The sequence below is a fragment of the Pristis pectinata genome, chromosome 6 (assembly GCF_009764475.1).
Source record: "Pristis pectinata isolate sPriPec2 chromosome 6, sPriPec2.1.pri, whole genome shotgun sequence".
NCBI lineage: Eukaryota > Metazoa > Chordata > Chondrichthyes > Rhinopristiformes > Pristidae > Pristis > Pristis pectinata.
The window spans coordinates 13042969-13059893 of record NC_067410.1 but is presented as its reverse complement, the minus strand read 5'-3'; the positions used below and the strand labels follow the sequence as shown (position 1 = coordinate 13059893).

At 39.8% G+C, this 16925-nt stretch overlaps 1 protein-coding gene across 1 annotated transcript in view; it reads left to right on the top strand.

Annotated features, from left to right (window-relative positions):
* Positions 1–6073, top strand: part of celsr3 (cadherin, EGF LAG seven-pass G-type receptor 3) — a 195994-nt gene extending 189921 nt beyond the window's left edge. The window contains 1 exon segment of the mRNA XM_052017972.1: positions 3219–6073. Coding sequence (XP_051873932.1) covers positions 3219–3246 — 28 coding nt within the window. The 3' untranslated portion in view covers positions 3247–6073.
* Positions 6074–16925: the final 10852 nt, after the last annotated feature.

Here is a 16925-nt window from a genome sequence, read left to right as displayed (position 1 = left end):
GAGAAAAAGATGTGGCAGAAATGGTTTTGATTGAAAGATGTGATTAAGTGGTGCAAAGGCTTTAAACTCTGTTCATCGTAGTGTATGAAAATCATGGTATTAATTCTCATTACTTAATACTGGAATAAAAGACCCTTATGTGCATTTATTTATACAATTGCAAACTTTAAATTATTGGTCCTTTACATAGAGTCACACATCCCAGACACAGGCCTTCCTGATCACCAAGTCCATGCTGACGAAGTACCCATTAAATGTTTATCTTTTTTCCCTTGTTTTATTGCATTTCAATGGGCCAGTTGGTACTTGTTATACATTTGGTAACAAATATTTAATCAAACTATCTTTTATTGCAACAGATCTTTTCTAATTCATTACAGTTGTATATAATTTCAAGAATTCATTCACTCAGTACATGTCATTCAAATTCATTCACATGTGGAACATGGAAACTACTCGGTAGCCTTCTGGAAGCTGATAGTTCAAACTAGGGAATACATAGAACACTGTTCACTGGATCTGTTCATTTTTGCATTGTCACTTTTAAAACCATAGAACCATAGAACAATACAGGCCCTTCGGCCCACCATGTTGTGCCGACCTTTAGAAACATAGAAAAAAACTATAGCACAATTCAGGCCCTTCGGCCCACAAAGCTGTGCTGAACATGTCCCTACCCTAGAAATTACGAGGCTTACCCATAGCCCTCTATTTTTCTCAGCTTCATATACCTATCCAACAGTCTCTTAAAAGACCCTATCGTATTCACCTCCACCACTGTTGCCGGCAGCCCATTCCATGCACTCACCACTCTCTGAGTAAAAAACTTACCCCTGACATCTCCTCTATACCTACTCCCCAGCACCTTAAACCTATGTCCTCTTGTGGCCACCATTTCAGCCCTGGGGAAAAGCCTCTGACTATCTACCCGATCAATACCTCTCATCATCTTATATACCTCTGTCAGGTCCCCCCTCATCCTCTGTCACTCCAAGGAGAAAAGGCCAAGTTCCCTCAACCTATTTTCATAAGGCATGCCCCGCATTCCAGGCAACATCCTAGTAAATCTCCTCTGCACCCTTTCTATGGCTTCCACATCCTTCCTGTAGTGAGGCAACCAAAACTGAGCACAGTACTCCAAGTGGGGTCTGACCAGGGACCTATATAGCTGCAACAACACCTCTCGGCTCCTAAATTCAATTCCCCAATTGATGAAGGACAATACACCATATGTCTTCCTAACCACAGAGTCAACCTGCGCAACCGCTTTGAGCGTCCTATGGACTCGGACCCCAAGATCCCTCTGATCCTCCACACTGCCAAGAGTCCTACCATTAAGACTATATTCTGCCATCATATTTGACCTACCAAAATGAACCACTTCACACTTATCTGGGTTGAACTGCATCTGCCACTTCTCAGCCCAACATTAATGTATTATATTACAAACCGTAAATAGTCTAAGACATCATACAACATACACCTGGAGCAGTGTGGCAATACATTATGGCCCCAGCTTGATATCAGTTTGCAAATTATGACTGAATACAAAACCTATAAGAAACACATATTCCAGATAAATTTTTGTTTTAAAAACTTTAAACCACGCCTAAGACTATCTAACCCCTTCCTCCCACATATCCCCCTATTTTAAATTCCTCCATATGCTTATCTAACAATCTCTTGAACTTGACCACTGTACCTGCCTCCACCACTACCCCAGGCAGCGCATTCCATGCCCCAACCACTCTCTGGGTGAAAAACCTCCCTCTGATATCTCCCTTGAACTTCCCACCCATTATTTTAAAGCCATGCCCTCTTGTATTGAGCATTGGTGCCCTGGGAAAGAGGTGCTGGCTGTCTACTCTATCTATTCCTCTTAATATTTTGTATACCCCTATCATGTCTCCCCTCATCCTCCTTCTCTCCAAAGAGTAAAGCTTTTAGGAAAGCTTTCACACCATAGAATAGCATAAACTATTTTTGTTTACCTCTTTATTGATTTTTGCATGGTAATGTACCACCTGTTTCTTCACCAAACATCTATTGTCATGATTACCTAACCATTAATGCTGCTCCATACACTTTGAAGCATATTATAGTCATTACCAGTGGTTTCAATGGTATTAATCTTCCTCCCTAACCCAAGTCATCTGTAGTTAATTCCAGATTGGTTCCATTGTAATATGCAGCATTGTCAGATAAATAATACATAAGTATAAAGTAAGAAAAAAGTATAGTGACATATTACTTGGAAGTGTACTGGAGGAACAAGGAGATACATAACCACAAAGTATTGACACAAATTAATAAGGCCATAAAAAAAAAACAAGCCCTCTAGTTTATTCCTAGAAGAACATAAAAGATAAGTAGAGAAGTTGTGCTAAATTTGCCTGGAACTGTGGTTGGACAACTCTTGATTTGTTGTGCGTGATCTATCGCCTTATTATAAAAAGGATACTGAGGTACTAGAGTGAATGCAAAAACAATTATAAGAATTGTATCGGAACTGCAAGGTTACATCTACCAGGATGAATAACAAAGGTCTCTTTTCTCATGATATAGTGACTGAGGAGTGGACAAATAGAGTTCAAAATTATGAAAGGCTTCCATTGGAAAGAAAGAAATTGTGGGTCCACTTGAGGGAAAGGATAAAAATCAACACACAATCCAGAGGCAACCCATGTGCCATAATGTGTTGAGAATGTGGGACCTGTTGCCACAAAGATTGGGACATATATCATTAAACTGGGGAGGCAGTACATCTGTGTGATGAAAATAGAGTGTTAAAGGTGCTAGATGTGTAAAACAGGAGGAGGTTCAGCTGGGGCATAAGTGCCCACAATGAGTGGTTGAGCCAAATGCTTTATTTCCACAGTGGGTATCCTAATAATTTGACTCATTTTCTGTAGAGGGTAGAACAGGGTACAGAACAGGGTAGACAGGTTAGAAAAGGAGCACTTGAAAAGCAGAAAGATTTCAGTGCACAAATGATGTGATAAGATGTCTGTCATGTAGTCTGGAATTAATGACATTGCACAGGCTTCCACCATTTCCTAATGCAAAACAACAAATTTCATGACATATGTCAGTGATAATAAACCTGATTCTGATTCTAACAAACTATTGTTGATAATTCGACATTCTGAATCAGACTATTGTCGGCTATTAGGGATTAATGTTAAATAAGTAATATTAATTTTGTTTTACTTAAACAGAGTGGCAAGAGTTGACACACAATCTTGAGGCAATGTACCTTTGCTGTTTGAGTTTTGTCACTATGGATACCCAAAGGTGCAAGTGGTTGGAAGACCGCGAAATGGAAATAAATCACTCAATCTAACGTCGTGAGGAAAAATCGAGCGATGAGAAAGACAAACGAGCGGGCCACAGCTTGCACAAACATCGGGTCAAGGGTTCAACAGAAGGTCACAAGCACTACAAATAATGGAAACTACAATATTCTCAAAATAATTCCTTTCAGAGGATGGAATCTCAATCTGAGCACTGTCATGAGTGCCAAAAAAGCAAGGAGAATTGAACATTCCAGACCAGGAGAATATTTAAAGTTAATTCCCACTAGGGCACGATGATCTCCTCCATAATCAGCAACTTCCATTTTGGTCTGTGGAGTTTAAAGAACAGGGTAGACAGGTTAGAAAAGGAAGAAAACTGTTACTGTCCTTTAGTGTTCAAGCTCAAGACCTCCAAATGTCTTGCGTTTCTTCAAATCCTCAGTAATCATTATGCTGGATTAATTACTGACACACATTATCAAACTGAAGTGGCAAATTTTAATCTATTCAGTGTTTTGGGGACTGGTTGAGAGTTAGCTTTACTGCAGTTACCACTGATATAATAAGCGACAAAAACAGTTTTGATCGTCCAGTGCAGCCAGATGAGAAACTGATTTGATGAATCCAGCAATAGAGCATCTCCTTGTTCAGAAGGGTAGTGATGTAAAGGATGGATTTGGAGTTGTCCAGTTTAGGTCCATTGTCAATATGTAACTGAATACCCTGATATTGTCATTGAGTTCACCTCTTCCCCCACCCCTATTTTGTCAACCATAAGGTCTCCATGAAGAAAATGTATAACATTACCGATAATCAAACATTTTCTAAGAAAAACTATTTTCATAGCAAATTTCTAATCATGGTATTTTGACAATTCTGCAGTATTATGGCATACAGATCTTCATGGCATGCTCCAGTATGACAGGTAAAAATGGTCTTTAAATTTATTAATGAAATAAATCTGTTCATCAAGTAGAAGAGCTTCACAGCAAAGACCATCCCCACTAATGTCAGGAGACTGTAAAAATCCTTGAGGGTTTTTTTTTGCCTCCAAATACTCAGTGCATAGAGACTATATTCATTCATGTAAGATACTTCTGTGGTTTGTGAATGTCACAGTGCAAACTCCATCCATAGCTGCAGTTAAGAAAGTAAATTGATGTGTGTCATAATAAAGGAAGACGTGTAGTGCTGGGAAACTGAGATATCATGCATAAAGTCTGCACAAATAATGCTGCAGTTCAACTCAGATGATAAACCTAGCATACTTATCCTTTTGCACTGTGTTGGGGCTATCTTAATTTTCAGTATCATCTGGAACATTTATCTGAATATGTTAATTTTTTATTACAGTCTTTTAAGCAGTTTTCCCAGCTCCTTCAGTTGTTGTCTTCTAAACATCTGATTTGTGCTAACTTGATATTGTATCTATGGTAAACACCATTTTCCTCAAGACTATTGGTGCCACAATGTGTTCTGTAAGTTAGCAATGAATTATATTTTAGTTACTTACCATCAAGGACAAATATGCAAAATAGAGATTGCACTGTAAGTGGGATCAGTCCACAAAAAGAATCGAATGATGGCCAAGATTATGGATTTCCAGTGCGTTTTTGGACTGCTGGTTCTCAGTTAAACTTGTATGGAAACTTCCCAAATTAACAAGACCGTCCCTTAAGTTTATCCAAAGTTAAATACTTCCTACATTAACTTTAGCCTATTGTGCTTTGGTTAATCCTTCCATGATGTTAACCTTTCAGCAGACTGACATCGTTGAGGAGCTGTTGGTAAGATTTATGCAAATGAAAAAGAAGCAGGCTGTGAACTCATAAAAGTATGGAGCTGCTGTGTTTAAAGCATTAAGTGTGCCAAAGTAGATTACCAAGTCAAAACGAATTATATTGCACAATGATTATAAATTCCTCTATGCATTGCTTTTCTGCTGTGGATAAAGCCATGTAGCTACTTACATGAAGTAAATGAGGAATTACGCTTCGTGTGTTGTTAAATTAAATTCATAGTCATAATTATTTTAAAAAAACATTCACAGCCAGGTGTAATTGGTTTTATGATTATGTTTCCTCATTTTGATAGTGATACTAACCCTTCAAAATGCAACAGAATGCGATTATTGAACAACATGATCGTCACAATCTGTTTGGTTCAAACCACGGAAACTGTGTTGTGTCATGAAAGGGGAGATAAATATAGGTTTAAATATTGCACAGCAGCTACTGCAAGAGTAATCTTGGGAAAGCTGATCTCAGCAATTTCTTCAAGAATTAGTTATATATTTAACATGACTCAACACCCAAAATGAACCATCCTTGGTCAATAGCAGAAGAATCATTACTAGCCCTATAAATATCAATGCTCTTTCATTCTAATAATTACACCAGTTGTCATATTTAAAGGATGTGTTAGAATGGAGGTTGGCTTCACATGCTAAATAGTATGTGTGAATGAATCCATATAACTTGCAGACAAAAAGGTCACCATCTAGCCCATACGTGGCTGTAGTAGAGCTCCTGTTGTTGATTTTTGGCTGCCTGGAAATCGTTCGTTTTGAAAACGTAGTTTTGTAATAAACTGGGTAACTCCGCTCGTCGCTATCTGTCCACTGTTTCCTGCAAAGAAGGAACCAGTAAAAATAGAACAGTTTCTGAGAATACTGATGCTTTAGCTATTTTCTTTCTTTGAGAACGCCATTGGCCGGTGAGTGATGGTTTTCTTCCTTGCTTTAAAAATAAATAAATGTAAGCTTCCCTTCAAGCATATCCAACATCTCTGAGGGGGAGTGGGGGGAATACGCTGGGGGGCAGGGAAGACTATGAAGAAAAGGAGGATAAAAAAGACAACTTTTTATACATTTTTGTATCTTTGTAATTCAGAGATGAAATTTTTATCTTATTATTTTTTATGGATTTAAGTTATTGTGATAAAGAGCATTTTTTCCTTAATTTATTAATGCAACAAACAATACTTGAAGCTGTCTTGTGTTAACGAAGCTCGAAAATTTGATGTGTATATTTAAGTGCAGAAAGGTAGAGCTGGAGAGGTTTCAGATCTTATAAAAATCCGTTATTGTCCAGTAAGATCAAGCTTTGTTTAGCGTCTGCTTGAAGTTAATATAGTCCACATTGTTCCTTTAATACTTCAAGGTCAGTGTGACCATTTTTTCACCAAAAGAAAAGCTGGCCCATCTTTGGTTGTTGACAAAGTAATGTCAATCAGTGAAGAGGAGGTACAATTAATTCGGGCACAGTCACCTTACTATTTGTTAGGTGGTGCAACCCAGCCAAGCTGAAGGCAGAGTGGAAGAAAGGACTAGAGTGGTACTACATATTAGAACACTGCTGTTTCCATGCTGAAACCTGGGTTTGACTCTAAGCTGAGATGATGTAAATCCACCATCTGCCTGTGTTGATTTGAATTCAAAGTATTTTGAATCCAGATCCCACAATATGCTCATAACTTAAATCCAAATGGGCAATATTTTGCAGATTTGTAACAGGATAGATCATGTATAAAATGGAAACAAGTAATTATGGCGCTTCTGTTGGAAGCAATGATTTAAGCATTCCTATTATAATTTGACTTGGGAAAGTATTGATGCTGACTCTGGATGTAAAGAGTGGAAGAGGTCAATAAATGGATGAATACAAAGAAGTGTGGTTCCTTACATTTTTTTCAGTATTTTGATAATTTTTGATAATTTTTTGAACATCATTAATAATGCAGGTCAAAATGAATAAACAAATGAATATTTGAGTCTAAATATGATGTTAAAAGTACGTAAATACCATTTTCTGATGTCATTTGCTGCCTTTGTCTGCATAGCTGTAATAATGCAACTATCTGATGTTTTCTTGAGACAAAACAGATGTAAGAGATGCTATCCATCCAGTGAGCTATACTTTAAGGTCGACAGGTATTCAAAGTGCCAATTTTCCAAATCTTTCCTTGGACAAAAGATCATGGATTTTGGACCTTCGCGGTGTCATTGTTTTGCAGCAGGAGGGGGAAATGTGACACTGCCCATCCATAGCATCTGATTGGCCTCTAACAACTACCCCAATCCCAACGCCCTATCAAGTTGACAATATATTTGCCCAGTGCCTCAGTTCATAGAGCACTTGCAACAAACTGAATGACACAGGATAGTGAGAGATTCTCCAGTTCAACAGTAACCTTCACTTGAAGATCAAAGAATTACAGATGCTGAAAGTGTGACATAAAACAGAAAATGCTGGAAATTTAGAGCAGCATCTATGGAAAGAGAAATATTTCAGACTGAAGACCCTTCATCCAAAAATTGGTTTCAGGTCAAAGACTCTTCATCAAAAAACTCTGTTTCTCTTTCCACAAGTGCTGAGTGTTTCCAACATAATGTGTTTTTAGTTCAGTAAACTTCATTTAATCTGCAAGTAAGAAATACATCATTGCAATCCTGGCTGATAAACAGTTTCATATTAGTAAGGTGTGCACTGTCAATTTCCCCCCCTCTCATCTTTCTCTCTCCCTTTGACTTCCATTGGAGACCCAATGCCATCCATCAGCTTGGCCAGTTGAATATGGCATCATCTAAGTGGCCCATTAATTTAATTTTAAAAATACGGATGTTCTCTTGTGTATATGTTTATCATTGTATTAAGTTATAATTTGAAATGTATAGAACCATATTTCTGAATTTATAAGACTGAATAAACAAAATAAAAAATATTGTTTTGCTTTTGAATTGGATAAAAGTCACTCCTGTAATTTTTAGCAATACTGTGTGGAATTATTTCTAACTGATTTGAGGATTTTCTGGCAATCCTTGTACCCATTCCAAATGTTCCTTTTCAAGCATTGACAGCTTGGCCACATATGGCCATTTTAGCAGAATTTAGATGGGAAAGCAGGCCAAAGGACACCAAGGACACCAGCTTAAATTTGGTTATATTTGTACCTGGAATCGTGTAGGCCATCAGAAGCATTAATCTCTCAGCATCCTAGTGAATGACTGCAGTAAAACTTGGGCAAGGGCCAGCAAATCCCTGTATCACTGAGTACTTGTTGGCTTTCACTTGCTCTTGTGTGACCACTGTTCACAAGTTTGATTTTATCTTTACAGAAGAAGAAATGCTAACTTCTTGGGAAAAAGTGAACAGCAGATCTAGAGTGAATGAGAAACTCAAAAGAAATTAGCATCATTAAAAAGAAATATTGGAAAATGAATGGAACTGAAAAGCAATAAATCCCCAGGACGTTGACTTGTATCCTAAGGTTTTGAAAGATGTGGCTATGTAGATAGTGGATGCATTGGTTGCCATCTTCCAAAAGTCCATAGATTCTCGAATGGTTTCCACAACTTGGAAGATAGCTAATATAACCCCACTATTTAATGAAAGCGGGAGAAGGAAAACAAGGAACCACAGACCTGCCAGCCTAACATCATTTGAAATCAATATGCTAGAATCTATTATGAAGGAAGAAGTAACAGAAAACTTGGAAAATACTTATAGGGCTGAGGAGATTTATGAAAGGGAAATTATGCTTGACAAACATGTTTGGTGTTCTTTTGAGGTTGTAATTACCAAAGTAGATAACAAGGAAAAAGTGTTTGTGGTGCATATAGACATTCAGAAGGTCTTCAATAAGGTGTCACACAAGAGATCACTCAACAAAATTAGTTTTGGATTGTGGATTGGATACTGGCATGGATTAAAGATTGGTTAAAGGATATAAAGCAGACAGTAGGAAGAAGTGAGTCATTTTCACATTATGAGGCAGTAACCACTGGGGTGTTGCAACAATCCATCCAGGCGCCCCAGCTGTTCACAATCTGTGGTAACGAATTGGATGACAAGATCATGTGTAATATATCTAAGTCTGCTGATGATCCTACACTGGGTGCAAGAGTGGGTTGTGAGGAGGAGTCAGAGAGGCTTGAGAGGATATAGACAGGCTAAATGAGTGCAGGAGGATGTAGTAGACAGAATACAATGTGGGAAAATTTATGGCCACCCACTTTGGTGGAAAAAATAGAACATTTGTTTCAAATGAGGGGTTGAAAATTGATGTTCAAAGGGATCTGGGTGGTGCTGATACATAGACCATTGAAAGTTAGTGAGCAGGTAGAGTAAGTGGTTTAAGTGCAAGAGCAAAGACACCTTGATGCAATTAAATGGGCATCTGGGGAGACCACATCTGGAATATTGAGGTGTCTCGACTTCCTACCTCGGGAAGAATACCTGTGATTGAAGAACTGCAGTGAAGGTTCAGCAGATGATTGTTTGGGCGCTGGCTTTGTCCTATGAAGAGAATAAGCAGAATGTATGTATATTCTCCCAAGTTTAGAAGAATGAGAGCCAACCTCATTAAAATTCTCATGGGGCTTGGTGGGATGGATGGAGGGAGGACGTTTCCCTGGCCTGGGAGTCTAACACAATAGAGCACAGTTCAAAATAAGTTTATCAGCCATTCAAAACTGGGATGAGGAGAAATTTCTTGATGCAGGGGATAGTGAATCTTTGCAGTCCTCTACCCCAGGACATGTGTGGAGGTTGTCACTGAGTATACTCCAGAGAGAAGTCTATAGATCCTTGGATTGTAAGGGAAAGGATGGATAGGAGGGTTAGTGCTGGATAATGAGGCTCATCAAAAGTTCAGCCACGATCTCATTATATGATGGAGTAGGCATGAGGGGCTGAATTGTGTACTCCTGCTTCTATTACTTGTATTCCCTTAATGTCTCCCTGCAGTGCTGGGTCTTGTGGTCCTGGGCAGAACAGTTGCCATACCAAGCAGTGATGCATCCAGATAGGATGCTTTTCTATGGTGCATCAATAAAAGTTTGTGAGTGTCAAAGGGGACATGCCAAATTTCTTTCTCCTCCTGAGGAAGTAGAGGCTCTGGTGAGCTTTCTTGGCCATGGCGTCTACATGGTTGGACCAGGACAGGCTATTGGTGATATTCACTCCAAGGAACTTGAAGCTCTCAACCCTCTCGACCTCAGCGCCATTGATGTAGACAGGTGCATGTACACCACCCCCTTTCCTGAAGTCAATGACCTCGTTATTTTACTGATACAGCAGTTTCACAAAGTTAATAAACTGTAATAATAAATGGCAATTAACTTAACAGGAAACTATAAAGTCTTCCATAGCCGTGATAATTATAGCTGGGAGGGGCAGGAACATAACCAATTATAGAGACAGAGGACAGACTGGTACACTTGAGTACTCTGTTTCAGTCTTTAATATGGCGGAGGATGCTGCCATATTTCAGTGGGCTATGAACTTATCAGAAAGGCCAACCATGCTTAAAGTAAACAGATGTGATGCAACAGGGTTTGCTGATGGAAGTCAGGATGGTGATTGCAAAAGCACTTCCTGTAATCTTCCAATACTCCCTAGATACAGGGGACAGCCAGAGGACTGCAGAATGGCAAATATGACACCCTAGACACAGGGCCACATCTCACAATGACAGACTGGTCAGTCTTCATTGGTAAATTAATAGAAGAGCCAGCACTGATAGAAGTGTTGGTTTATTATTGTCACCTGTACCGAGGAACAGTAAAAAAACTTGTCTTGCGTACCATTCGTACAGGTCAATTCATTACACAGTGCATTGAGGTAGTACAGGGTAAAAACGATCGCAGATTACAAAGTAAAGTGTCACAGCTACAGGGAAGTGCATTGCAGGTAGACAATAAGGTGCAAGGTCATAACAGGGTAGATTGTGAGGTCAAGAGGCCATCTCATCGTATAAGGGAACCGTTCAATAATCTTATCACTGTGGAATAGAAGCTGTCCTTGAGCCTGGTGGTATGTGCCCTCAGGCTCCTGTATCTTCTGCCTGCTGGGACAGGGGAGAAGAGAGAATGACCCGGGTGGGTGGGGTCTTTGATTATGCTGGTTGCTTCACCAAGGCAGCGAGAGGTATAGACAAGAGTCCATGGAGGGGAGGCTCGTTTCCGTGATGTTCTGGGCTATGTCCACAACTGCAGTTTCTTGCAGTCCTGGGCAGAACAGTTGGTATTGGTATTGATATTGGTTTATTATACCATACCAAGCAGTGATGCATCCAGATAGGATGCTTTCTATGGTGCATCGATAAAAGTTTGTGAGTGTCAAAGGGGACGTGCCAAATGTCTTTATCCTCCTGAGGAAGTAGAGGCTCTGGTGAGTTTTCTTGGCCGTGGCGTCTACGTGGTTGGACCAGGACAGGCTATTGGTGATGTTCACTCCAAGGAACTTGAAGCTCTCAACCCTCTCGACCTCAGCGCCATTGATGTAGACCGGTGCATGTACATCACCCCTTTTCCTGAAGTCAATGATCAGCTCTTATATTAAAGACAAATCCTGCTTGACTTATCTTATTGGAAGTCTTGGGTAAATTTACCAAGATGATTTAAGAATGAAGTTTAGTAAATGTCATCTGTGTGACTTTCAGAAGGTACATGACAAAATGGAAACCCAACTTACAACTCACAATGAGTACTATGCTCCAGTCTTAACTCCGTATAAACCCTTAACAAATGCGCACACTGACACACATTCTTTCCCCACCTCCTTACTCTCTTAAAAGCATGATTAACCCTTGGTTTAATGAAATTCCAGTTGTATTTGATTTTAAGTTGCACCACAGGCAGATGGACTTGTCTGTTAGAGGCATCACTTGTGCAGGATTTTCAGGACTAATGATGTAATTATGAAGAAAACCAGTCAGAGCAACCAGTCCAGTAGTTATGTATGAAAGCTTTGAAGATGTAGAGGGTTAGCTTGCACTGACATGTCATCAGAAAAAGAAGTATCTTATGTTGCAAGCTGGAGATAAAAGACTGCAGGTGCTGGGATCTGGAGCAAAAGCCCGCTGACCCGCTGAGTTCCTCTGGCAGTTTGTTTGATGTTACGAGCTCTCATGCGCTTCATAGAGAGGACCATGGCAGCCAGTGAGAGTCCTGTGCAGAGTGTGGTGCATCTTTCACAATACATTGAAGATACAGAGTGTGATTGACTGCACTTTGAATTTCAAAAATATTATTAAGAATTTAACTTTCCACAGCCTACCACCCCGAGGTATCACACAGACTGTCCAGTGTAGACTATGCATAACATTTGGAGTTAATGTCTTCTTTCTTACATGACACTGCAATACCAAATAATTATTTTGTTAGTTTAATCCTGATCTTAGTAAGGCATGGATCAGAAAACTAGCATGGTTGGCCTTTTCTGATAACTCTTTCTTATCAATATTCACGACCCATACTTCAATGTAACATGGGCTGCATCCTCCTCCATGTTAATGGCTGAAACAGAGAGCTCAAAAGTTCTACCCAGTCCTCCACCTCGATAATTGATTACTACTTATGCTTTTTTTTAACCAATGGGAATATTTATAGTATTCAGGGAAGGTCCTTGACATGAAATTTTGCCCAGACTTGCCTCACGCTCATGTTAATGTGGCACAAATATGTAATTGCAATTGTCCTGGGCCTCCCAGTTCCCAGAGGCTTCCAGACAGCAAAATGGGGCATCAGCGGCAAATTGGCCTTGGCTGTTGTTTCGCTGTGCAGCCAGTAGAGCTACTACCTCACAGTTCCAGTAATCTGGGTTCAATCCTGACCTTGAGTGCTGTCTGTATGGAGTTTGAACCTTCTCCCTTGAACATGTGGATTTCCTCCAGGTGCTCTGGTTTCTTCCCACATTCCAAAGACATGCAAATTGGTAGATTAAGTTGTTACGGACTCGGTGAATGTCCCTTTAAGATAGAGTTAGTAGTGTGTGTGTGTGTGTGTGTGTGTGTGTGTGTGTGTGTGTGTGTGTGTGTGTGTGTGTGTGTGTGTGTGTGTGTGGCGTGCTTACGTCAACAGAAGATAAAGGACGTAATGGCATTGTTGAAGAAGTCAGTCGAAGAGAGAGAGGGAGAGAGAGAAAAGGGAGAGAGACACCAGCCTGCTAGTTTCTCTATCAATGGATGAGAAACAATACCTGTGTCTGTCACTGCAATCCACGTATGGAAATTGGAAGTAATCCGGTGGAGTTCACTTTGTTGCTGACCTGTAGAAGGAAACAGGTATTTGTGTGGACGACCACGAGTCGGATGCTTTTTGGGGTGAGGAAGTCACTACCAAGTAAACACTGAGGTGTTGTTTGGGTTCCATCGTGGAACATTTGGATTTAGGAATTACTCTCTCTATGTTCTCTACATCTATGTTATCTTCAGTCAACGGTGGTTGTTGAAGAAGCCTTGGCTCATGTTTCACCTTATGGCTTGCGGAACTGAACTTTAAGAACCATTCCTGGACTTGGAGTTTGGGACTTTGCCACACACACACGAAGAGTTTAGTTTTGGGGTTAATGTTCAAGGTTTAACATTTTTACTTCTAACATACTAACATTTTTACTTTTATTTTTCTTATTATCGTAAGTAGTGATCAATAAAATAGTTTCTAACACTGAATCATGACTCAGTGTGTTTCTTTTGTTGCTGGTTCGTAACAAAGTGGGTGTTGTAAATTGCCCCTGGTATACAGATAGAAGTGGTAGAATCTGAGGGAAGTTAATGTGAATATTGGGATAATGAAATGTGATTTGTGGAGGACTAATGTAAGTGGGCGCTTGATGGTCACTGCAGAGTTGATGGGCTGAAGGGCCTGTTTCCCAGCTCTATGACTCAATGTGAACCCACCCCAGGACAGCTTGGCAGCCTTTCTCAAAGTGTGAGGCATGGTTAGAGTTTTCAAATCTCTTTCTTGTGTAGAATTCTTGTATAGAATCATCTAAACACTTAAAAGATTGCTTTAGATGATTTTAAAAATCGGTGATTTAAAAAAAATTATTAAAAGCACATAAATAATTAAGAACACTGAAATAAAGTAAAATAATCAAGTGAAAAAAAACTTACTTTTTCTTCCAAATCTTCAGAGCAGAAATCTACAGCCTCAGAGGTGGATCTCCCAGCCTGATGCCGGCAATTGTCAAACAGTTTGTCCCAGATTTATGGCAGGACCTCATAAGTCTGGGACGGATGTACTGCCAGAGATCTCAGAATTGCTAGTCATTGCCATTCATTTCAGTCTTTTACTCCCACTTCGTGCTCCACAGAAGCAGCCTGATCTGAATATTTCAAACATTTTCTGTTTTTGATCTAAAATTAATCATTTATGACCCTGGTCAGAGGCTATTGTAAGGGGATATGTCATTGTGGGTCTTTGTGGAGAAATTTTCATTCACCCTGCATCCACATTAATTTGAGGTTAATCGGTAAAACCTTGGAGCTCAGTCTGTACCTGGAAAAGGTCCAGGAAGCTTCTTCCTTGCTGGCCAGTGAAGATTAAAGCAGTGTAGGCCTCTTCTGGTCCAAATTTACACACCCCACCCCAGATTGCTTTAAGAGTTGGTCAAGATTTAGTGGAGTTCAGAGGAGACCAAACGTTTGTGTTAAAAAGTTAAAATACTACAAAAAATTGTTACAAATTCAATTGTTTAAAAAGCAGTAGGAAATATCTAAAGTATTTAAAAAGGTTTAAAACAATTTATTTAAACAAAGGAAAGGAAAATAGCTTGTACTTACGATTTTCTGTCATGCAGATTTCCAACATTAGCATCAATGGACTTGGTCAAGCAGGCTGATTTTTCAGCCTAAGTATTGGGAATTCTGCAGAAGTTTGCATTCCCCATCTGGACTCCATTTGGAGCCCAACTTCCACTTTATCTCAAGCTTTCGCACAGTTACGTAAAGGGGACAGCTCCTTGGAATGGGTTTTGTGTGTCTGCTGAAGTCTGGCACCCTGTAATGTGCTGGTCTGTGCTTGGCCCAGCTGCCCAGAATTGCCACCAGCAGTTCTTGCCTGCCCATCCATGAGTGGCTGAGCTTCAGGAAGTGTCGTGCAGAGATGCCACCTCTTCCAGATGGCGAGGCTGGGGCAAAGCTTTACTTTCTGCCAGTGCTGTAACTGATCTTGGAACATAGAACAGTACAACACAGGAACAGGCCCTTCGGCCCATTATGTCTATGCTGACCAGTTTAAACTAGCCCCATCTGCCTGTACAAAGTCCATATCCCTCTATTTCTTTGCCTGTTCATGTGCTTGTCTAAATGTCTCTTAAACATTGCTATCTGCTTCCACTACTACCCCTTGCAGTGCATTCCAGGAACTTTGTGTTTAACTCTCCCTAGTTACCCTTCTGTTTTCAATCTATGTACAAAATGCCTTGAGATTCTCTTTAATCCTACTCGCCAAGAAAATTTCATGGTCCCTTTTAGCCCTCCTGATTCCATGTTTAAGTTAACTCCTGCTTCCTCAAGGGGCCTGTCCAATTTCAGCTTCCTAGACCTTACATATGCTCCCATAAATGACATATATGCTCACACATTTAAAAACCATTAATATTGAAGTAAGTAATTGAAAAAGTGAATTTTGATTTTTCTGCTTCAAAAATAAAAGTTAGTTAAAAACTGTAGGATCTGAAATGTGAGATGCCTATATTACAATAGCAATCAGAGTCCCAAATGAAGTTCTTGGAGATATTTCCAAGATAAGAAGATTAAGGAGTTTTAATTTAAATTGCACCTTTCACAACCTAAGGACACAATGAAGTTTCATCATTGCTGTAATTTCAAAGATACTGTTTCTACTGGAAGCAACAATCTGACCAGTGTTTGTTAGGGATCTGAGGCTTGAGTTCCTTCATTAACCTTAATCAGGAAGAGTTATGATTTCATCAAAGAGCTGGCCAGGTGTGCATTCATTGGTCGCCCCTAATCACCCATGTAAGCACAGGTGCAATGAAAAGCTTATTTGCAGCAGCATTACAGGCACATAGCATCAGATACACAACATTCACAAGAAAAACATAAATTAACAACATAAATTATACAAAATTATACAAGAAAGAACACAATTAGAGAAAAAAATACAAAGTCCATTGCAGTGCAAAGTGGTCAGAGTGTTGTGATACTGAGGTAGTGATTAGGGTTGTGCAGGTTGGTTCAAGAACTGAATGGTTGAAGGGAAGTAGTTGTTCTTAAACCTGGTGGTGTAGGACTTAAGGCTTCTGTACCCCCTGCCCGATGGTAGCTGCGAGAAGATGGCATGGCCCAGATGGTGGGGATCTTTGATGATAGAAGTTGCCTTCTTGAGGCAGTGCCTCCTGTAGATACTACTGACGGCGGGGAGGGATGTGTCGGTGGTGTGCTCGTGTGCCATTCAATTTTGAGTTCTGATATTTCTGATGATGAATCAGGCAGATAAATGCATGACAGTGAATGGTGTTATGGTTCCAAATCAGAGTATGACCTGGAGAGGAACTTGGTTTTGCTGCTCAGATTATAAAGAGAGTTGACAAATACTACTTATAGTTATCATTCAGCAGAAAGAGAGGTCTGGCTGCATTCCCTTTGCGTTCTACATTAATTTGCTTGGTTTGTTATTTGAAACATGACGTAGCTTTTTGTAGGGAGTGGCTTCATGTTTGCTTCTGTATTTTCCTATTCAGCTGCTAATTCATTAATTAGTCACCTCTATCAGAGACCTGGGATGCTGCTGATAACAGAGGATAGTCAAATGAATTCTAAATGATCCTCAGGTTGCTCTGTGTACTGAAATACAAGACCATAAAGAAAGGGAGAAAGTGT